This window comes from Dicentrarchus labrax, unplaced genomic scaffold (assembly GCF_905237075.1).
Source record: "Dicentrarchus labrax unplaced genomic scaffold, dlabrax2021, whole genome shotgun sequence".
Classification (NCBI taxonomy): domain Eukaryota; kingdom Metazoa; phylum Chordata; class Actinopteri; family Moronidae; genus Dicentrarchus; species Dicentrarchus labrax.
The window spans coordinates 24745254-24767722 of NW_026136718.1; the positions used below are offsets into that span (position 1 = coordinate 24745254).

General features: G+C 40.9%; 1 protein-coding gene and 4 long non-coding RNA genes across 7 annotated transcripts in view; 3 read left to right on the forward strand and 2 right to left on the reverse strand.

The window, feature by feature from the left end:
• Positions 1-22469, reverse strand: part of LOC127350901 (uncharacterized) — a 48799-nt gene that overhangs the window by 13892 nt on the left and 12438 nt on the right. The window lies entirely within an intron of this gene.
• dpt (dermatopontin) lies at positions 1490-8172 on the forward strand. Its single transcript, XM_051377962.1, has 4 exons — positions 1490-1941; positions 5399-5524; positions 6144-6251; positions 6495-8172. Exons 1-4 carry the CDS (start codon positions 1667-1669, stop codon positions 6559-6561), a joined length of 576 nt encoding a protein of 191 aa, XP_051233922.1. The 5' UTR covers positions 1490-1666; the 3' UTR covers positions 6562-8172.
• LOC127350904 (uncharacterized) lies at positions 12662-18085 on the forward strand. The gene is made up of 2 exons (XR_007880672.1): positions 12662-13198; positions 17507-18085. It is a non-coding gene; the product is annotated as an uncharacterized LOC127350904 (long non-coding RNA).
• LOC127350903 (uncharacterized) lies at positions 12728-21274 on the reverse strand. Of its 2 annotated transcripts, XR_007880671.1 has the most exons (4): positions 19905-21270; positions 17574-18104; positions 14404-14862; positions 12728-12824 (listed from the first exon to the last, which is right to left on the reverse strand). It is a non-coding gene; the product is annotated as an uncharacterized LOC127350903 (long non-coding RNA). The 2 variants fall into 2 exon arrangements; XR_007880670.1 differs by lacking the exon at positions 12728-12824 and having other exon boundaries at positions 14108-14862; positions 19905-21274.
• Positions 13322-16206, forward strand: LOC127350902 (uncharacterized). Its single transcript, XR_007880669.1, has 2 exons — positions 13322-13614; positions 15202-16206. It is a non-coding gene; the product is annotated as an uncharacterized LOC127350902 (long non-coding RNA).

Here is a 22469-nt window from a genome sequence, read left to right on the forward strand (position 1 = left end):
TTTCACAGGAACAGGAGAAGCTCTGGAAACAGCTGTTATACTGTGGCAGAGTGAAATAAAATGCAGTGATTCTGCACTGATTCATCTGTGTGTGATTTCTACTGAATGTAAGGCTCATGTTAGCACTGAGTGATCTGTATCTTTACAAAACAGCTTTATTCACAAGCCAATGCTAATTATTATTTGTAATGGATGGTCCTGTGTGGTATTGATAAAGTAGCATGGCCTTTCTGACCCCTTATTCAATTACCTACATGTAGAGCCAGGCGGTATACAGACAGAGTCCTTATGTGATTGAAGACTAGATATTTCTTTGCTAAATTATTGGTAATTAAAGTTTCGGGATATGGCTGATATATACTTAGAGCACAGGATGGACTGTAGTGTGTGTGTTTGTGTATGTAATTAAGGAACATGTCGCCCAGTGCAATGTTGTGGCTCACTGATGTGCTCTGTCTGTCTGGACAACCTGTCAAGCTCACATTATACATTATATAGTTTACAATGATGGCAGATTTACCACTGGAAGCCAAAGAACCATATATAATTTTAGAAACAATGTGTCCTACATTTCAGACAGAGGTTGACAAAAGAAGACTTATCATTTCCAGCTGTGACTGTTGATGATGCCTATTATTTGGATTTTTTTAAAGTTAGTCCTTTGAATCGGTTGAAAACACCGTCCATGGCTGACTTTTTAAAGTATTTAACTCCTTTAAAATGATAACTCTGTAAATATGCACTTGATGACTACATGCATAAAAAGAGACTGAGACTGAGGCTAAAGCTGGTCCAGGACAAAACTCATTCTCACCAGTTAGATTACGAAGACATGAATGGCCTCCGAAATAACGCTAACGCTGGGTTACTGGTGCCATGCCATTGTTCTGGCGGCCCATTATTCCAAAACCCCAATAGTCCAAAAGATGTCGCATTGGACCGAAAGCCCATTTGTCCGAAGCATGACAGGTCTGCTGTGCCTACTTACCGTTGCTCAACTATGATACGAATTAGGAACAATATAGAATTTCACCAGCTTAATTATTTAAGTGACACTCTTTTCTGAACTTATTACATATTTGATTAATGCTTTTTTGTTCTTGGCCGTAGCTTACCCACAATACTTATGACTGCAACTTTACTGCTTTAATATCCCTTGCCCACATGTTGGCACATTGTTGATATTGAGGCATAGCTCAATAAAATCATTATATTCAATTTTGTCAAAATTATTAAGCATTTCACTAGATTTTACACAAAAATGTGTTTTCAATGTGATGCTCATGATAAAATCAAACTGTCTAGTTATATTGAAAAAGCCATAAAAAAGATCATCACACTACAGAGTTAACAACCCGAGCAATGGATGGTTAACACTTCAACACATTCTCCAGAGTCAAATAAAGCGTCACAGAAATATCTGAATTGCATGTAATCTGAAAGTGCTGTCTTTTAAGGTAAACCCTCATCTACGGTGGGACTTTGTTAATGCTCTGTCTCAGAGTCCACCTTAAATTGTCAAGTGAGGTCCACATTTGGATTTGTCCCGAGTGCAGCGAATTACACATCACTCCTGGATACAAAACATCTGGACAACAAAAGACTTGGAGGAGTTTAAAGCGGGGCAGCTGTTAGGAAGCACAGCAGACGGACGGATTTCTTCAACATGAATCCTGCTCTGGTGGTGTTAGTGTCGTCTCTGCTGGTCACAGTGGCAGCTCAGTCTCATGACCATCATGACATGGCCTGGGTCAACAGCTACCGACAGGGCTTCAACTTCCAGTGTCCCCACGGAGAGGTTCTCGTGGCCATCAGGAGCTACTTCAGCGAGCAGGATGGCTCGGACCGCTTGTGGACGTTTGAGTGCCAGCCCACACCTGAGGGTCTGGGGGAGCCCACTGACTGCTGGTGGGACGACATCAACCGTGCTGGGTTGGAGTGGTGGGTCCTCTGTTGTATGCCAGTGATTTATTTACTTTCTGACCACCTGCTGTCTGCTTTCTTTGACTGTCCAGCTGTGAGTTGAGGCATACTGGAAAAAACATCTGTTCAGGGTTTACAGCAAAATCATTAAGTGTGCTGTTTACTTTGAGTATTTAGAGTATATTAAACATTAAAATACCACATTAGCTGGTTTAGTTTAAATTAACGTTTTATTTAGTTTTCTTGGTATGTGAAGCCAGAATTCAGAATACAGAATTCACTCTGATTAAGTGTTTTTCTCTAGTATATAATCTTACTGCAAACAACAATACACTAATTGCCTTAGTCAACAGTGATGTGATCAGCAGTGATATGAATGAGTATTGCAGATGGAGCGAATTGGTAGGCGAATAGTTGCAGCACATGCTGCTGGTTCCAGACGGGGACGTTGAGTTGCATGTCATACCACAATCTCTCCCCACGTTTCCTGCCTGCCTCTTTACTGTCTACTGTCCAATAAAGGTGAACATAGAACAAAAACACAACATAGAAATGTGGCAGAATAATATATAACTACACTAATTCAGAAATGGACTGAAAGGAGATGAGTAAATTAGTCATTTGGGAACATCTGAGTCAGACTCCATGTGTGCAGTAAATGCAGTAAGGGTATTTCTCTATTCATTTTCTCTTTTATTCTGCACAGCAGCTGTGAACATTGGATTTATTATTTTTGTTCATTTGGTCATCTAGGCCCAGATAAGCATTTCAGAAGGACATTTATTACCATGTGAAAGCCACGTAATAGACACATCTTTGGTCTTTTTGTTGCTGATTGTTCCAATCAACAGGAGGAAGTACAGATCAAAGTTTAAAATGCTTTAATTACTAACTTATGCCTTTTTCACTGTAGGACATACTTTGACCAACAACACAGGCTGTTAAAGGTCACTATTAGCAGACAACAAAGGCCCATACCAGGCCTGTGTGGAGTTTTCTGCTGAAACTGTTGTATGAACAAAACCACCGGTGTTGTTGGTGGGTGGGTGACATACACACAAATGTCAGACCTCCAAAAGACCTCCGTAAAGAAAGATACAGCTGCAACCAGAGGATGTCTTTGGTCACTGATAGACCAGGTTACACCAGCCCTTCACAAGGTCAAGCTCAGCTAACATTAACTTAAAGCAGGTTGCGCCACACAAACCATCCTTATCTACAGAGTAGTTTTTACAAACAAATTAGCAACTGCTGCGTAACTGCTAGCTTAAGCGACAAAACTAAAACATTAGCTAGCTAACATATGGCCCGTTTAGAGTGAGGAAAGATAATATGGAAAATGGTCCACACGGTGCAGTGTAATAATGGTGTAAACTGGGAAGATTTAAATTTCATATCACAAAAATAAAACATGCTCATATTAAAAAAAGTTAGCAGGGCGCCCGGTTAGCTCAGTGGGTAGAGCTGGCAACCCACGTTCTGAGGCCGAGTCCTTGCTGCAGTGGCCCAGGGTTCGAACCCGACCTGCGGCCCATCCCCCCCCCCTCCTGTCTATCTTCGGCCGTCCCTATCAAATAAAGGCAATAAAAAGACCGATCAAAATAACTTTAAAAAAAAAAAAAGTTAGCTAGGTTAGCATGATTGGATATTTCCCACTCATTCGAATCGGCATAAATACTACTAACACATTTCTCCACGTATGCATGAATAAAGTATACAATACAATACAAAAAGTACAAAAATGTGTGGGTGTTAGCTTGTGATGCTACAGCGACTTCCTGTTTTACATAGTTGATCGTTTTCCAGCCCCCAGGAAGTGCGCGACTGTAAAACGATCCATCACAACTCCCACAAAATGTCTGAACTGTATCCATTTTGTCCTGTAACATTTGGAAAGCTGTGCAATTAAATCCTTTTATCTTTTCAAACTAGTGGAGGGCTAAACCAGAAGTTAGCCGGGTTGGCCAGTGGAAGTCTCTGGTTCCATATGATGTGGAATTATAAAAAAGATGTAGTCATTTTATACCAGGAAGTCAAACTAGTTTGGCTTCATGGCCCATTGAGCAGCATTCATAGGAATAAATGTAGCCCTGCCTCCAGCCCTGTATCCAGTTCTCCTAAAAACATCCATGATCGTTTTTGACTGAAGGTGCAACAGATGGTTCCTAGCATCCTACACAAGACTATTACCAGCTAAGACATTTTTTAAGCTTTAAGTGCAAGCAGATGTATTAAACTAGTCTGAAACAAATTAGCTGTTACGAAGACCTTTAACACAAACACACAAAACTTAACCAAGTCGACCTACAAATCACTGGTACAGTCCAATCTTTACAGCCTGCAAAGCTTACTTATTTGTCTCTGCTACCACACAATATTTTAACTCAGACTTTATATTCATTACATTGTGTCCACTGTTTTCTCATTCAGAGGAACACAGCCAGGTCCTCCAGGGCCTGTATGAATCACGGTCTCACTCCAGAAGCTCCAAGTTTCTCCGGCAGACAGTTTCTGGAAATATGACTGCCCCTAGTGGATTTTAACAAGAATCATCAATGGCCCCCACAGGCTCTGTCAATGGCCCGTCTGAGAAATCAGACTGTATTTTATAGGCCACAGGTTACAGCATGTTCCTGAACTTTTGCAACATGCCATTCACAAAAACTAGCAAAACTAGATAGTAAAAACAGACTATGCAGCAATAACACACAGCAGATTGAGCCAGTAGGCCTTTAATTTACTTCTTATGACTGGTTTCCTTTATGTGGAGTCAGGTGATCTTTTAATTTATCACACAAACCTCATGTAAACATCTTCAAATAACTATCAACTGCAAAGGTTGATATAATTAAAGGATTTGGATCAACCTTTTTGGAGGGAGAACTGTATGCTGACATCTCTGTGTAAACAGCAGCCTTAACAACCCAAACACATCGCTGGCTAAACTATATCTGCTTCAGATTGCTTTTTCTAGGTTGGAGAGCAGAACACATTTGTGCTCTTCACATTTCTTTTCAGTTAAGCTTGACTGCGCCCAGTCCACTGATTAAAAGGCAAACACTGTTAACGCTCTATCACTGCCACGCCCGCCTCCTTTTAACATAGCTGTCTGTTTGAATTACACCGGCTGGGACATTACCCTGCAGGGAAACACCCCCATTGGCGCAATGGCTGATGGCTGTGCCTATGTTGCCATGACAAACTTCTACACATTATGCAGCTCCTGCTGCTTGGACCTGGTATTCTTGGATGTGTTGTGGTGACAGCAAAGTGTATGGACCGTAAACAAACTACACCTTCAACCAACCACTATTTACTCCAAAGAATATAGTATAAACTTGAGCAACTTTATGTTTGAAAGCAAAGAAAATAATGACTTGGAAGTAACAGGAGGGTACGTGGTGTCATTTTAGATCTTTTTCAGTGTCATAAATTAAAACTGTTTTATAACTTAATGACTCTTGTGTCTTTGCAGGACTTCAACATGCACTCGCAACGGCCTAGTAGCGGGTGTACAAAGCAAGTACTTTGAATCTGTTCTTGACCGGGAATGGCAGTTCTACTGCTGCTATTACAAACGCCGCTGTCCCTACTCCTGCATGTACGTTCTCACCGGGATATAAGACGTTTACATTTTGGGAAATATCCTTGGCTTATTCCCTTTCTTAGCTTGCAGACTGCAGCAGACTGGAAGCAGCGGAAAACCGCTAGCTCTGCCAACCAGCACCTCTAAAGCTCATACTGCTCATTTTGTTTTGTGCATACAGAAATCGAAGAAATGACAACCTCCTGGTTTAACAGCGATTATATGGGGGACTATTTCTTAGCTGAAAGGTTGCTAGCGGAGCATGTTCTGCACATAACCACCATAAAACCTATGGTTCAGTACACAGTCTTACGCAGTTTTTCATAGTTTTTGTACAGATTAAACAAACCAGATATAACAAGGTAATTAGTGAGATTTAGAGGTGCTGGTAGGGAGATTTTTTTTCAGCTTTGAACAGAGCCAGAAAAGCTGTTTGCCCCTGTGCTCAGTTTTTGAGTTAAGCTAAGCCAACGTCTTCTGGCTCTAGCTTCATATTTAGTGTACAGACACAAGAGTGGAATCTTAGCAAGAAAGAAAATAAGCATATTTCCCAAAATGTAGAACTATCATTTTAAAGGTTTTACATACATTCTCCAAAATATTACACAAACATGACTTTTGATGCTTTCCACAGGAAGACCACCGACATTCCTGAATACTACAGAGAAGAAGGAGAGCTGGTGGTCCCTAGTTATGGCTACTTCATCCGAGGTGCCCAGACCACCTTCAGCGGAGTGCTAAGGTTTGCTCACAACATCTGTTTTTTTCCTAACAACTTCTGATCTCATGGAGCAGCAGTTTGGCTCCATAACCATCCAAAAATTGTTGAAATCCTCTCATGGCTGAGTTGGAAGAAAACATCCTCATAATAATGCCCATGGGACCAGAATTTATTGTCAGAAAAAACACAAAACAGAAGAAACAATAAAGTATGGTAATTTATGATTGTTGAACTGATGGGATTTTGTCTTGTACTTTGTTTCAGAGATCGGCAGTGGAAGTACATCCTGTGCAGAATGACAGACTTTGACTGTGAATTTGAAAATTTGTAGATTGTGAGCAGCATTGTTTTCCTATCCATAAACACTTTTAACTACAAATACATATTTACTCCTACATGTAAACAAAAACATAATACTGTCATTATACAAAAGTAGTCTGACTCATGTTTTTGTTGACGTATTTACTTTTGATGAATCGCTCTACCACAGGCATGTCATATATGCCTGTATAATCACTGTTTTCTAGTCTAGCATGAAAAATGACTGCTCATATAAAGGGAACTGTTAAATAAACATCAACACACAGGGTCTACAGGGGATTTGGGGATTTTTCGAGGGGTGTGCTATGAAGCAAGATTATTGTGTTGGCGAGGTGTGTTGATCCTAAAGCCAGAGTTTTCAATGGCACGAAGGTGGCTCTGTTTTTACTTGACTAGATCGCCATTGTTACTTATGCTGCGCACCTAACCTGCTCTGGAGGAGGTTGAGATCTAAATCAGATTCTCAGCTGAGGGGATTCGTTATATGCAAACCTATTGAGCTGTATGTTAGTATTGGCACAGAATGAAGCCGTGTTAACTGTATGCTTCACGTTGGTCCTGATTTGCTGCCAAGCCCATTTTACACTGCAGGTAATAGAACTCCAGTTTGAAAATGTATTACTCTATTGGTATTTATCATAGATAATATTACATAAATTAAATTAATTTCACTCTGATTTAGCCAAAAAGTAATGTGATTTCCACATATTGTTTATTATGGGACAGACCTACGATCAATTCTTGAGCATAATGTTTAAATATGCTGTATCAAGTTTAAAGGTTAAGAGCTCCACCATGTGCAGTAGTCAGAAATAAACCAAAGACATTGAGAGGGCATTGAGTCAATTAGCAATTTTCTGCCGGCATCTCTTGCCTTATTTTCAGCAACTGTTGCATAGCTCTCCATTAAAACGACATGTTCCTCATGACAGAAGTAGGCGACACACAATTGTTCAATTTTATGTGTAAGAAGAGTTGAATTAAGCGTCAGACATCCTCTTTCATAGGAATGTGCACAGAAAGTGATGAACAAAACCTGGGTTAGCAAAGATGAATGGGGATTTTAGATTTTGTTGAGCCAGCTAACGCAAAGAAAAACTTTGCTAGTCAAAATTGCTTTGTAGTACACCCCTCAGACACATCAGACGGCTTAAGTGTTTTATTTGCAACTGGAAGTCCTTTGGAAGGACATGAAAGTGTTTTTTTTTTTCAAAACAAACTTGATTATTTGATCGTGTGGTCATGGTGGTGGAAACACTGTGTCAGGTTCTGCTCTGAGATCGCTTAGTTGGGGTCACATGACCATGGTGGCCAAACAAAACACCATTTTCATAAAAACATTCAGTGAGCTGCAGGGCGTGGCTGATCGGGATATTGTCTTGGAAGTAATGCCTGGAACAATCGTGTATGTGTTAGAAGTAACGGAAAGCTCTTTCAGAATCACTGGCAACACGAGCTTTGCATGCAATGAAGAGTCCCACCTGTTTTCAATTGACTTCATATCCCTCCTTTATGAAAGGGTCTCGTTCAGTTTGGCAATTACAGCAATACAGTGCGCTGTACTGGAACTGATGTAACTATACCATGTGAAAATGGGATTAAAACCGTCCCCTTCTTCTGATTACTTTGTACAATCATTTATTATATAAAAATGTATGATGTGTTCATTCCTTCGGTTTTGAATGTTGAAAAAGATAAAGTAAGTATAGGTATATGATATTTAAAATTAAAATTAAGAATATGAATTTAAATCTCATGAATATCAAAGTAACTGAATACAATAAGCTTAACTTGTAGAGGGAGAGGGTTGTCGGAGAAAGGATAATCTAGCTACAGTATGTGAGTATAAGCCTTCCAAATGCACAGAGAGGATGAACTCAGCCCTGACGATATCAACAGCTCCTTTGGGCTTAACTTGGCTGAAGGTAAACTCAGCACTGTTTTATATTGCCATAACATGCTGCTGGAAGGGTCCGACATCAGGGATTACCGTAACACCTAACAGTGTAGCTGCAGATTACAACACCCTCACCTCTACCCCATTCCAAGCATGTAAGAAACTACGGTGCCTGCGAAACCTAAAAGGCCCCGTCTAGAGCCAGTGTTTGGTTTGTCCGTTCTGGGCCCACTCCCTCTGTAGAGATAGGAGGCTCATTCTAAGGTAACAAAAACACAACCGTTCTTTTATTCAGGTGATTATACACTAATGGAAACATAAGTATATTATATAAGAATATAAGAATTATTGTGTTTCATTACCTTTGAATGTTTTTATGTACAGATGCTACAGGTTGCATTCCATGGAAGCCGCCATGTTTCTACAGTAGACCAGAACGGACAAACCAAACACTGGCTCTAGATAGGGCTGTTCCCGTTTTTAGCACGCCTTGCAGCCACCGTAGTTTTTTCCTTGTGTTTGGAAAGGGGGGTAAAACGAGTGAGTTGTAATCAGCAACCACACTGCTAGATGCCACTAAATCCTACACACAAGTAACCTATAGTTAACTACATTCATCAAGTGAACTATCAATGTATGAAAGGCATCTTTACATTGAGGAATAAAACTCAACTCAAGTTCTGCCTTTTCTCCATCTTTCAACCATATTATATAGTATGAGCTTTCACTCCACTATAGACAAGAAGTCTATGGAACTCTTAACAGCCACATATCATTTTTCATGACAACTAACCAAACTCCATTTACTGATGAAGGTCATGTAATGAGGTTAAAGATTCCAGAAAAAGCTAGTAACTGGACCTTGAGTTAAAACATATTAACTGTTTTCTTGCTAATCATTTATCCTGTAATTGGGGGCTTGTGTAGCAAAAGGTTCTCCAACTTTCCCACTTCATCAAACAACTCATTGTTCCTATGAACTTGCCAAGTATGAATGGGTTTTTTTTCCAATATAATAACACATGAATTGAAGGTGGGCAGTGACAGAGCAAATACGGAAAAATAAAGTGTCCTCATTACACTTGTTTTGGACGGGACAAACAGCATTTCTTTACTAGCTTAACTCTCCCAAGTGCTGTTAAAATCTTTTCGAACTCAATGGAGTGAGCTGGGTGAAGGTCAGCCGGCTCACTGCACCGTCTTGAAAAGAGCTGGGGACTGGGCCAGTAGCTTTCAGCACTGTTTGTTTATGGCAACTGCTGTCTCGGGGCACAGGGCCAAACACGGCAGCGCGACACAGCTGTCCCCTGAGCCTGTGGACGGTGGCGAGCCACACGCCGGCAGAGGCCTCCTGCCGTCAGAGAGCCACTGCCTCTGTGGTGGAAGCCTTCTTCCTGAGCCGGGTCAGATGGAAGGATATATTGTCCTGCTCCATCCTCTTCGCCCTCCAACACGTTTCATTACAGCTGGATGAAAAACAATCCTTTCAAAACAATATTCACACTGGCTGTAATTAGAGTTTATGGGAGGAGCCACAAAGCTATTAAAGTCTCCTTACTGCAATCACTTTTGGAATCTGTAGTTAGCCACTATATAATTAAGAGCTAAGTATACATTTATGGTAACAAAGCCCCAGAGAAAAAAAGGGATTTAACTTGTGATGAAAAACCTGCTACTGGTTAGAGCAGACTACATGACCCATATGCCTGGATTATTAACATTGCTATAGACCCTAATACAAACTTGTTTTATGGAACAAACACTTGTGGTTGTGAACCTAAATTGAGTCACAGAGGAATGTGACGGATTATTACATGAAAAATACAACTCGGTAACATCATACAGGCGAATACCATCTGACAAAACTTCAAATATTGAATAATGATGAAAATGCACACAAATGACAACAATAATACAACATTTAATTTACGGTGCATATTAAGGAATAAACTGTCTTCATATTTAATGCACGTTGAAAGACAATAGTTTTTGGGATACAGACCAAAAACAGCCCGCTGTGTTGGTGGGAGGGTGTCGTTTAAGGTAATGGGGATAAAATGAAATGCGATCCAGAAAGTCCAGTTGGACTAACAGATGAATGTGTTTTAAGATTTTTTGTAACAGTCTGTAACAGACTGGACTCCTTTATCACAGCAGCAACTATCTTTTGCCATGACGGTCGGCAGGTAAACAGTAGTCAGTCTTCATGTTAGTGATCTACCAGGAACCTTTTGAGCTGGACGACCCCACGCTGCTCCATTCAAATGAAGGAACGAGCCTCTACAGTCATGCTAGCGGCCCTGTGAGCCTGTAACATGCTCACAATGTAAGGTAATAGGTATGATTGTATCATATAAGCATGTATAATGTACCAAGTTAACCATCTGAGTATGTTAGAATATTAATTTGTGAATATCAAAGTAACTGAATAAGCTAAACTTGTAGAGGGAGAGGGTTGTGGGAGAAAGGATAATCTAGCTACAGTATGTGAGTATAAGCCATCCAAATGCACAGAGAGGATGAACTCAGCCCTGACGATATCAACAGCTCCTTTGGGCTTAACTTGGTAAACTCGGCACTGCTTTATATTGCCATAACATGCTTCTGGAACGGTCCGACATCAGGGATTACCATAGCAGCAGCCAATCAGTTCTGTATTCATGAGATAGTTTGTTGAATATAAAAAGTGCAGGAAAAACTATCTTAAATCTTAAAGAAGGCCTAATTATAAAAAAAATATCAGAGAATTAGTCATTTTGAGAAATACGGTTATTCTCTTAGAAGATAAGATTAATATTACTGTTATATCTATCTGTTTGGTATGCGACTATGGCCAGCAGGTAGTTTAGCTTAGCATAAAGTCTCGAACAGGTGGAAATAACCTGGCTCTCTCCTATTCTATAAAAAAAACATACAGTACTGCACAAAATGGAAAGAAGTGATTGGGTGGCTTGTGATGTATTACATGTTTTAAAGTTAACCTCAAACTTGTCTCTAATTCATGTAAAATCTTTCTCTTTCTAATAATGACGTATACATTTGTTTACATTGTTATTTGCACAATACATTACAAAACAACCAAGTGATGAGACAAAGAAAAGCACTTGTATCAATTATAGCACTTAATAATCATCAACAAGAACAAACCATTATGCCTCTTCAATCAAGCACCAATCATGAGTAAAAGAGAGAGCATGTGATGTTTTTGTACTCGCAGCCAATCCCAGAGTACGTCTTTCACTCAGAAGCAGTTAATGCCTGTGTTCATTAGCTGTGATCCAGTGAGGCTTCTGTGCTGCCAGAGCAAAGAATGAGACAAATAACAGCTCCTGACAATAACAGGCTACTGCAGTCATGCTGAAAAACCCTTTCTTAAATAGATTTTAGTGCTCCAGAGTGCAGAGCTTGGCCAGAATGTACTACTGGTTATTGATCAATACATGTGTTTCTGTACTAATACTTTATATTACTTCAGAGGTTTGTTAAAATGTACCAAAACAAGGCTAACTAGACTAGAAGTGTGATTGTATACCCAGCATGTATATAGCTGCCGACAGTCTGAGAGGTAAAGCACAGGTGTAACTAAGAACATGAATTAAAGCTGAAACCAGAGCCACTGTTTGTGTCATCAGTTGCCCTGTGCTTTTCCTGTCGACTGACAGTCCGGTTTTAATGCCATTATTGTCCCCCACGATGGAATGCAGTGGAAATGACATTAGGTTGTGAGTCCACCACCATGGACAAGACTGAAATATCTGGACTGACGACTCTGTTCTGTTCCACTCGTAAGGAAACGCCATTCCAAATCCCACTGACATTGTGTAATAACAATTAACAACAAACCCCTCCTTGGAACATTGCCTTTGTCAATAGTACGGCATGTGGCTCACTCCATATAAGGAGAGTCATTCTTTAATAAAGATTTTTTTTTAATATTTATGTTTTTAAGAAACATAATTTCCCATAAGCCCATGTCCAAGTCCGAGAGTGATTGAGAGGCTGAGGACTGAACAGAATACAGCAGAGATTACAGCTAGAAAGTGGGGGGAACTTTGGTGAATATTGCAGATCATATATAACTAGAAAATTCCTAAAGCAATTTTGATTGTGCCTTGCTCTGGCCCATATGTTAATACCATGTCTACGTGCTAACCGCTAATCGCTAGCTCTGCGCTAATCGCTAGCTAACTGCTAACCGCTAGTTGCTAGCCAAGTGCTAGCTGTGGTTAATGTGTTTAATTGTATTATGCTCCTGAAGGAGTGCTAATGTAAATGAAGTAACAGCTCACAGTAGGGTAAAATATTTAAGGTGTATTGAACTTATTTTGTGTTAATATTAAAATCATTCAGCTTTAAATTGTTTGTTTGTTAGCCACCTTCTAATTATCTTTAGCTAGCCAGCTAGCGCTAGCTTATTAATGCCATGTAATCCTCCCTATAGCATATTGATAACCTGTCATCCTCCTTAGCTAGCGCTAGCATATTAATATCATGTCATTCTCTTTAGCTAGCTAGCTAAAGCTAGCACATATAAACACATAAACCAAAGGTAGTGCTTAGCTACATGCTAATCGCTAGCTACATGCTAATCGCTAGCTACATGCTAATCGCTAGCTGTGCGCTAATCGCTAGCTAACCGCTAATCGCTAGCTAAGTGCTAGCTTTGGTTAATGTGTTTAATTGTATTATGCTCCTGAAGGAGTGCTAATGTAAATTAAGGAACAGCTCATAGTAGGGTAAAATATTTAAGGTGTATTGTTCTTATTTTACGTAAATATTAAAATCATTCAGCTTTAAATTGTTTGTTTGTTAGCCACCTTCTAATTATCTTTAGCTAGCCAGCTAGCTAGCGCTAGCTTATTAATGTCTTGTCAGCCTCTGTAGCTAGCTGTGTGTGTGTGTGTGTGTGTGTGTGTGTGTGTGTGAGCAGGCTTTGGTTGTCATGGCAATCAGGGGAGCCCACAGCAGCTGCGCACGCTCTCTCTGTCTCTAACTCCTCAGAGAGACAGAAAACATTTAAAATGAATCCCCTCAAAAGCATGGCCAGGAACGACCGAAATGAAAACCGAAAAGACCGTGAGCGTCGTCATCTTGTTGACTGTAGCACTGCCGAGTTTCAGTGGCTAAAGTTAAAAAATGTGACCTGGGGAGATTGAGAGAGAAGAGGTTCAACAAGCGTTTTTCAAGATTTGTCCTCTAAAATTAACATGGGAGTAGATGGGGCCGTGAGAGGGCGTTGCTGGCGCATCAGTGCGTCTCCCGCCAAAACTATTTGTCTGACAGCTTCAGCAGTAGTATCACTGCGACCCCAACGGATTTACCTACGTTTCTATCTATAAATTATTTCTGTAGAGTGAAATTTGTGGCCATGACAGCAGTTTACAAATTTATTTTTCGACAAATTTTTCCCTTCTCCCCACACTCTAGCGATGATGTCACGCACTCTGGCAGTTTTTTTCAGTTGGAGGTTCTCGCAATACACACCCATTCATTTTTTTGACCGGTTTTTGGCGATTCATCGGCAAACCGTTTGGCGAAATTCTTAGAAAAGTCATAGCACTCGATTCCCGGCCGAGCCGCACGTTTTGATACCTTTTTTGTGTATGTGCGACAAAAGCTGCGGGAGAAGAAGCGCGCCGAAAAACGTACGGAAGAAGAATAATAACTAGAAAATTCCTAAAGCAATTTTGATTGTGCCTTGCTCTGGCCCATATGTTAATACCATGTCTACGTGCTAACCGCTATTTAACCGCTAATCGCTAGCTAAGTGCTAACCGATAATTTCTAGCTAAGTGCTAGCTTTGGTTAATATGTTTAATTGTATTATGCTCCTGAAGGAGTGCTAATGTAAATTAAGGAACAGCTCATAGTAGGGTAAAATATTTAAGGTGTATTGTTCTTATTTTGTGTTAATATTAAAATCATTCAGCTTTAAATTGTTTGCTTGTTAGCCACCTGCTAATTATCTTTAGCTAGCCAGCTAGCGCTAGATTATTAATGCCATGTAATCCTCCCTATAGCATATTGATAACCTGTCATCCTCCTTAGCTAGCGCTAGCATATTAATATCATGTCATTCTCTTTAGCTAGCTAGCTAAAGCTAGCACACATAAACACATAAACCAAAGCTAGCGCTTAGCTACGTGCTAATCGCTAGCTAACCGCTAATCGCTAGCTACGTGCTAATCGCTAGCTAACCGCTAATCGCTATCTACATGCTAATCGCTAGCTAAGCGCTAATCGCTAGCTAAGTGCTAGCTTTGGTTAATGTGTTTAATTGTATTATGCTCCTGAAGGAGTGCTAATGTAAATTAAGGAACAGCTCATAGTAGGGTAAAATATTTAAGGTGTATTGAACTTATTTTGTGTTAATATTAAAATCATTCAGCTTTAAATTGTTTGTTTGTTAGCCACCTGCTAATTATCTTTAGCTAGCCAGCTAGCGCTAGCTTATTAATGCTTGTCATTCTCTGTAGCTAGCTGTGTGTGTGTGTGTGTGTGTGTGTGTGAGCAGGCTTTGGTTGTCATGGCAATCAGGGGAGCCCACAGCAGCTGCGCAACGCACTCTCTCTGTCTCTAACTCTTGAGAGAGACAGAAAACAATTAAAACGAATCCCCTCAAAAGCATGGCCAGGAACGACCGAAATGAAAACCGAAAAGACCGTGGGCGTCGTCATCTTGTTGACTATAGCGTTGCCGAGTTTCAGTGGCTAAAGTTAAAAAATGTGACCTGGGGAGATTGAGAGGGAAGAGGTTCAACGAGCGTTTTTCAGGATTCCTCCTCTAAAATTAACATGGGAGTAGATGGGGCCGTGAGAGGGCGTTGCTGGCGCATCAGTGCGTTTCCCGCCAAAACTATTTGTCTGACAGCTTCAGCAGTAGTATCACTGCGACCCCAACGAATTTACCTACGTTTCTATCTATAAATTATTTCTGTAGAGTGAAATTTGTGGCCATGACAGCAGTTTACAAATTTATTTTTCGACAAATTTTTCTCTCTCCCCACACTCTAGCGATGATGTCACGCACTCTGGCGGTTTTTTTCAGTTGGAGGTTCTCGCAATACACACCCATTCATTTTTTGGACCGGTTTTTGGCGATTTACCGGCAAACCGTTTGGCGAAATTCTTAGAAAAGTCATAGCACACCATTCCCGGCCGAGCCGCACGTTTTGATACCTTATTTGTGTATGTGCGACAAAAGCTGCGGGAGAAGAAGCGCGCCGAAAAACGTACGGAAGAATAATAATAACTAGAAAATTCCTAAAGCAATTTTGATTGTGCCTTGCTCTGGCCCATATGTTAATACCATGTCTTGCTCTCTAGCACGCTAGCGCTAGCATATTAATACCATGTAATTCTCTTTAGCTAGAGCTAGCACACATAAACACATTAACCAAAGGTAGCGCTTAGCTACGTGCTAATCGCTAGCTAAGCGCTAATCGCTAGCTACGTGCTAATCGCTAGCTAAGCGCTAATCGCTAGCTACATGCTAATCGCTAGCTAACCGCTAATCGCTAGCTACATGCTAATCGCTAGCTACATGCTAATCGCTAGCTAAGCGCTAATCGCTAGCTGTGCGCTAATCGCTAGCCGTGCGCTAATCGCTAGCTAAGTGCTAGCTTTGGTTAATGTGTTTAATTGTATTATGCTCCTGAAGGAGTGCTAATGTAAATTAAGGAACAGCTCATAGTAGGGTAAAATATTTAAGGTGTATTGTTCTTATTTTGTGTTAATATTAAAATCATTCAGCTTTAAATTGTTTGTTTGTTAGCCACCTGCTAATTATCTTTAGCTAGCCAGCTAGCGCTAGCTTATTAATGTCTTGTCATTCTCTGTAGCTAGCTGTGTGTGTGTGTGTGTGTGTGTGTGTGTGTGAGCAGGCTTTGGTTGTCATGGCAATCAGGGGAGCCCACAGCAGCTGCGCACGCTCTCTCTCTGTCTCTAACTCCTCAGAGAGACAGAAAACATTTAAAATGAATCCCCTCAAAAGCATGGCCAGGAACGACCGAAATGAAAACCGAAAAGACCGTGAGCGTCGTCATCTTGTTGACTATAGCGCTGCCGAGTTTCAGTGGTTAAAGTAAAAAAATGTGACCTGGGGAGATTGAGAGAGAAAAGGTTCAACGAGCGTGTTTCAAGAATCCTCCTCTCCTTTTTAATATGGGAGTAGATGGGGCCGTGAGAGGGCGTTGCTGGCGCATCAGTGCGTCTCCCGCCAGAACTATTTGTCTGACAGCTTCAGCAGTAGTATCACTGCGACCCCAACGGATTTATCTACGTTTCTATCTATAAATTATTTCGGTAGAGTGAAATTTGTGGCCATGACAGCAGTTTACAAATTTTTTTTTCGACAAATTTTTCTCTCTCCCCACACTCTAGCGATGACATCACGCACTCTGGCAGTTTTTTTCAGTTGGAGGTTCTCGCAATACACACCCATTCATTTTTTGGACCGGTTTTTGGCGATTTATCGGAAAACCGATTGGCGAAATTCTTAGAAAAGTCATAGCACTCGATTCCCGGCCGAGCCGCACGTTTTGATACCTTTTTTGTGTACGTGCGACAAAAGCTCCGGGAGAAGAAGCGCGCCGAAAAACGTACGGAAGAATAAAATATTATAACTAGAAAATTCCTAAAGCAATTTTGATTGTGCCTTGCTCTGGCCCATATGTTAATACCATGTCATTCTCTTTAGCTAGAGCTAGCACACATAAACACATTAACCAAAGGTAGCACTTAGCTATGTGCTAATCGCTAGTCATGCGCTAATCGGTAGCTAAGCGCTAATCGCTAGCTACGTGCTAATCGCTAGCTATGTGCTAATCGCTAGCTAACTGCTAATCGCTAGCTAAGCGCTAATCGCTAGCTACGTGCTAATCGCTAGCTAACCGCTAATCGCTAGCTACATGCTAATCGCAAGCTAACTGCTAATCGCTAGCTAACTGCTAATCGCTAGCTAAGTGCTAGCTTTGGTTAATGTGTTTAATTGTATTATGCTCCTGAAGGAGTGCTAATGTAAATTAAGGAACAGCTCAGAGTAGGGTAAAATATTTAAGGTGTATTGAACTTATTTTGTGTTAATATTAAAATCATTCAGCTTTAAATTGTTTGCTTGTTAGCCACCTTCTAATTATCTTTAGCTAGCCAGCTAGCGCTAGATTATTAATGCCATGTAATCCTCCCTATAGCATATTGATAACCTGTCATCCTCCTTAGCTAGCGCTAGCATATTAATATCATGTCATTCTCTTTAGCTAGCTAGCTAGAGCTAGCACACATAAACACATTAACCAAAGGTAGCACTTAGCTATGTGCTAATCGCTAGCTAAGACCTAATTGCTAGCTACGTGCGAATCGCTTGCTAACCGCTAATCGCTAGCTAAGCGCTAATCGCTAGCTAACTGCTAATGGCTAGCTGTGCGCTAATCGCTAGCTGTGCGCTAATCGCTAGCTTAGCGCTAATCGCTAGCCGTGCGCTAATAGCTAGCTAAGTGCTAGCTTTGGTTAATGTGTTTAATTGTATTATGCTCCTGAAGGAGTGCTAATGTAAATTAAGGAACAGCTCATAGTAGGGTAAAATATTTAAGGTGTATTGTTCTTATTTTGTGTTAATATTAAAATCATTCAGCTTTAAATTGTTTGCTTGTTAGCCACCTGCTAATTATCTTTAGCTATCCAGCTAGCGCTAGCTTATTAATGTCTTGTCATTCTCTGTAGCTAGCTGTGTGTGTGTGTGTGTGTGTGTGTGTGTGTGTGAGCAGGCTTTGGTTGTCATGGCAATCAGGGGAGCCCACAGCAGCTGCGCACGCTCTCTCTCTGTCTCTAACTCCTCAGAGAGACAGAAAACATTTAAAATGAATCCCCTCAAAAGCATGGACAGGAACGGCCGAAATGAAAACCGAAAAGACCGTGAGCGTCGTCATCTTGTTGACTATAGCGCTGCCGAGTTTCAGTGGCTAAAGTTAAAAAATGTGACCTGGGGAGATTGAGAGAGAAGAGGTTCAACGAGCGTTTTTCAAGAATCCTCCTCTCCATTTTAACATGGGAGTAGATGGGGCCGTGAGAGGGCGTTGCTGGCGCATCAGTGCGTCTCCCGCCAAAACTATTTGTCTGACAGCTTCAGCAGTAGTATCACTGCGACCCCAACGGATTTACCTACGTTTCTATCTATAAATTATTTCTGTAGAGTGAAATTTGTGGCCATGACAGCAGTTTACAAATTTATTTTTCGACAAATTTTTCTCTCTCCCCACACTCTAGCGATGATGTCACGCACTCTGGCAGTTTTTTTCAGTTGGAGGTTCTCGCAATACACACCCATTCATTTTTTGGACCGGTTTTTGGCGATTTATCGGCGAACCGTTTGGCGAAATTCTTAGAAAAGTCATAGCACTAATGTCCTCAACGAGCCGCACGTTCTGATACCTTTTTTGTGTACGTGCGATCAAAGCTCTGGGAGAAGAAGCGCGCCGAAAAAGCGTACGGAAGAATAAAATATTATAACTAGAAAATTCCTAAAGCAATTTTGATTGTGCCTTGCTCTGGCCCATATGTTAATACCATGTCTAGCCATGTCTTGCTCTCTAGCACGCTAGCGCTAGCATATTAATACCATGTAATTCTCTTTAGCTAGAGCTAGCACACATAAACACATTAACCAAAGGTAGCGCTTAGCTACGTGCTAATCGCTAGCTAAGCGCTAATCGCTAGCTAAGCGCTAATCGCTAGCTACGTGCTAATCGCTAGCTAAGCGCTAATCGCTAGCTGTGCGCTAATCGCTAGCTAACCGCTAATCGCTAGCTAAGTGCTAGCTTTGGTTAATGTGTTTAATTGTATTATGCTCCTGAAGGAGTGCTAATATAAATGAAGGAACAGCTCATAGTAGGGTAAAATATTTAAGGTGTATTGAACTTATTTTGTGTTAATATTAAAATCATTCAGCTTTAAATTGTTTGCTTGTTAGCCACCTTCTAATTATCTTTAGCTAGCCAGCTAGCGCTAGATTATTAATGCCATGTAATCCTCCCTATAGCATATTGATAACCTGTCATCATCCTTAGCTAGCGCTAGCATATTAATATCATGTCATTCTCTTTAGCTAGCTAGCTAGAGCTAGCACACATAAACACTTAAACCAAAGCTAGCGCTTAGCTACGTGCTAATCGCTAGCTAACCGCTAGCTACGTGCTAATCGCTAGCTAACTGCTAATCGCTAGCTACATACTAATCGCTAGCTACATGCTAATCGCTAGCTACATGCTAATCGCTAGCTAAGCGCTAACGCTAGCTAAGTGCTAGCTTTGGTTAATGTGTTTAATTGTATTATGCTCCTGAAGGAGTGCTAATGTAAATTAAGGAACAGCTCATAGTAGGGTAAAATATTTAAAGTGTATTGAACTTATTTTGTGTTAATATTAAAATCATTCAGCTTTAAATTGTTTGTTTGTTAGCCACCTGCTAATTATCTTTAGCTAGCCAGCTAGCGCTAGCTTATTAATGTCTTGTCATTCTCTGTAGCTAGCTGTGTGTGTGTGTGTGTGTGTGTGTGTGAGCAGGCTTTGGTTGTCATGGCAATCAGGGGAGCCCACAGCAGCTGCGCACGCTCTCTCTCTGTCTCTAACTCCTCAGAGAGACAGAAAACATTTAAAATGAATCCCCTAAAAAGCATGGCCAGGAACGACCGAAATGAAAACCGAAAAGACCGTGAGCGTCGTCATCTTGTTGACTATAGCCCTGCCGAGTTTCAGTGGTTAAAGTTAAAAAATGTGACCTGGGGAGATTGAGAGAGAAGAGGTTCAACGAGCGTGTTTCAAGAATCCTCCTCTCCATTTTAACATGGGAGTAGATGGGGCCGTGAGAGGGAGTTGCTGGCGCATCAGTGCGTTTCCCGCCAAAACTATTTGTCTGACAGCTTCAGCAGTGGTATCACTGCGACCCCAACGAATTTACCTACGTTTCTATCTATAAATTATTTCTGTACAGTGAAATTTGTGGCCATGACAGCAGTTTACAAATTTATTTTTCGACAAATTTTTCTCTCTCCCCACACTCTAGCGATGATGTCACGCACTCTGGCAGTTTTTTTCGGTTGGAGGTTCTCGCAATACACACCCATTCATTTTTTGGACCGGTTTTTGGCGATTTATCGGCAAACCGTTTGGCGAAATTCTTAGAAAAGTCATAGCACTCGATTCCCGGCCGAGCCGCACGTTTTGATACCTTTTTTGTGTATGTGCGACAAAAGCTCCGGGAGGAGTAGCGCGCCGAAAAACGTACGGAAGAATAATATTAATAAGCCCGAGGGATAATAGTATTGTGCTTGCTTATGCAAGGCACAATAACTAGAAAATTCCTAAAGCAATTTTGATTGTGCCTTGCTCTGGCCCATATGTTAATACCATGTCTACGTGCTAACCGCTATTTAACCGCTAATCGCTAGCTCTGCGCTAATCGCTAGCTAAGTGCTAACCGATAATTGGTAGCTAAGTGCTAGCTTTGGTTAATGTGTTTAATTGTATTATGCTCCTGAAGGAGTGCTAATGTAAATTAAGGAACAGCTCATAGTAGGGTAAAATATTTAAGGTGTATTGTTCTTATTTTGTGTTAATATTAAAATAATTCAGCTTTAAATTGTTTGCTTGTTAGCCACCTGCTAATTATCTTTAGCTAGCCAGCTAGCTCTAGATTATTAATGCCATGTAATCCTCCCTATAGCATATTGATAACCTGTCATCCTCCTTAGCTAGCGCTAGCATATTAATATCATGTCATTCTCTTTAGCTAGCTAGCTAAAGCTAGCACATATAAACACATAAACCAAAGCTAGTGCTTAGCTACGTGCTTATCGCTAGCTACGTGCTAATCGCTAGCTACGTGCTAATCGCTAGTTACATGCTAATCGCTAGCTAACCGCTAATCGCTAGCTACATGCTAATCGCTAGCTAAGCGCTAATCGCTAGCTGAGTGCTAGCTTTGGTTAATGTGTTTAATTGTATTATTCTCCTGAAGGAGTGCTAATGTAAATTAAGTAACAGCTCATAGTAGGGTAAAATATTTAAGGTGTATTGAACTTATTTTGTGTTAATATTAAAATCATTCAGCTTTAAATTGTTTGCTTGTTAGCCGCCTGCTAACTATCTTTAGCTAGCCAGCTAGCGCTAGCTTATTAATGTCTTGTCATTCTCTGTAGCTAGCTGTGTGTGTGTGTGTGTGTGTGTGTGTGTGAGCAGGCTTTGGTTGTCATGGCAATCAGGGGAGCCCACAGCAGCTGCGCGCGCTCTCTCTGTCTCTAACTCCTCAGAGAGACAGAAACATTTAAAATGAATCCCCTCAAAAGCATGGCCAGGAACGACCGAAATGAAAACCGAAAAGACCGTGAGCGTCGTCATCTTGTTGACTATAGCAGTGCCGAGTTTCAGTGGCTAAAGTTAAAAAATGTGACCTGGGGAGATTGAGAGAGAAGAGGTTCAACGAGCGTTTTTCAAGAATTGTCCTCTAAAATTAACATGGGAGTAGATGGGGCCGTGAGAGGGCGTTGCTGGCGCATCAGTGCGTCTCCCGCCAAAACTATTTGTCTGACAGCTTCAGCAGTGGTATCACTGCGACCCCAACGAATTTTCCTACGTTTCTATCTATAAATTATTTCTGTAGAGTGAAATTTGTGGCCATGACAGCAGTTTACAAATTTATTTTTCAACAAATTTTTCCCTTCTCCCCACACTCTAGCGATGATGTCACGCACTCTGGCAGTTTTTTTCAGTTGGAGGTTCTCGCAATACACACCCATTCATTTTTTTGACCGGTTTTTGGCGATTTATCGGCAAACCGTTTGGCGAAATTCTTAGAAAAGTCATAGCACTCGATTCCCGGCCGAGCCGCACGTTTTGATACCTTTTTTGTGTATGTGCGACAAAAGCTGCGGGAGGAGTAGCGCGCCGAAAAACGTACGGAAGAATAAAATATAATAAGTATGAGGGATAGTAGTATTGTGCTTGCTTATGCAAGGCACAATAATAAGCC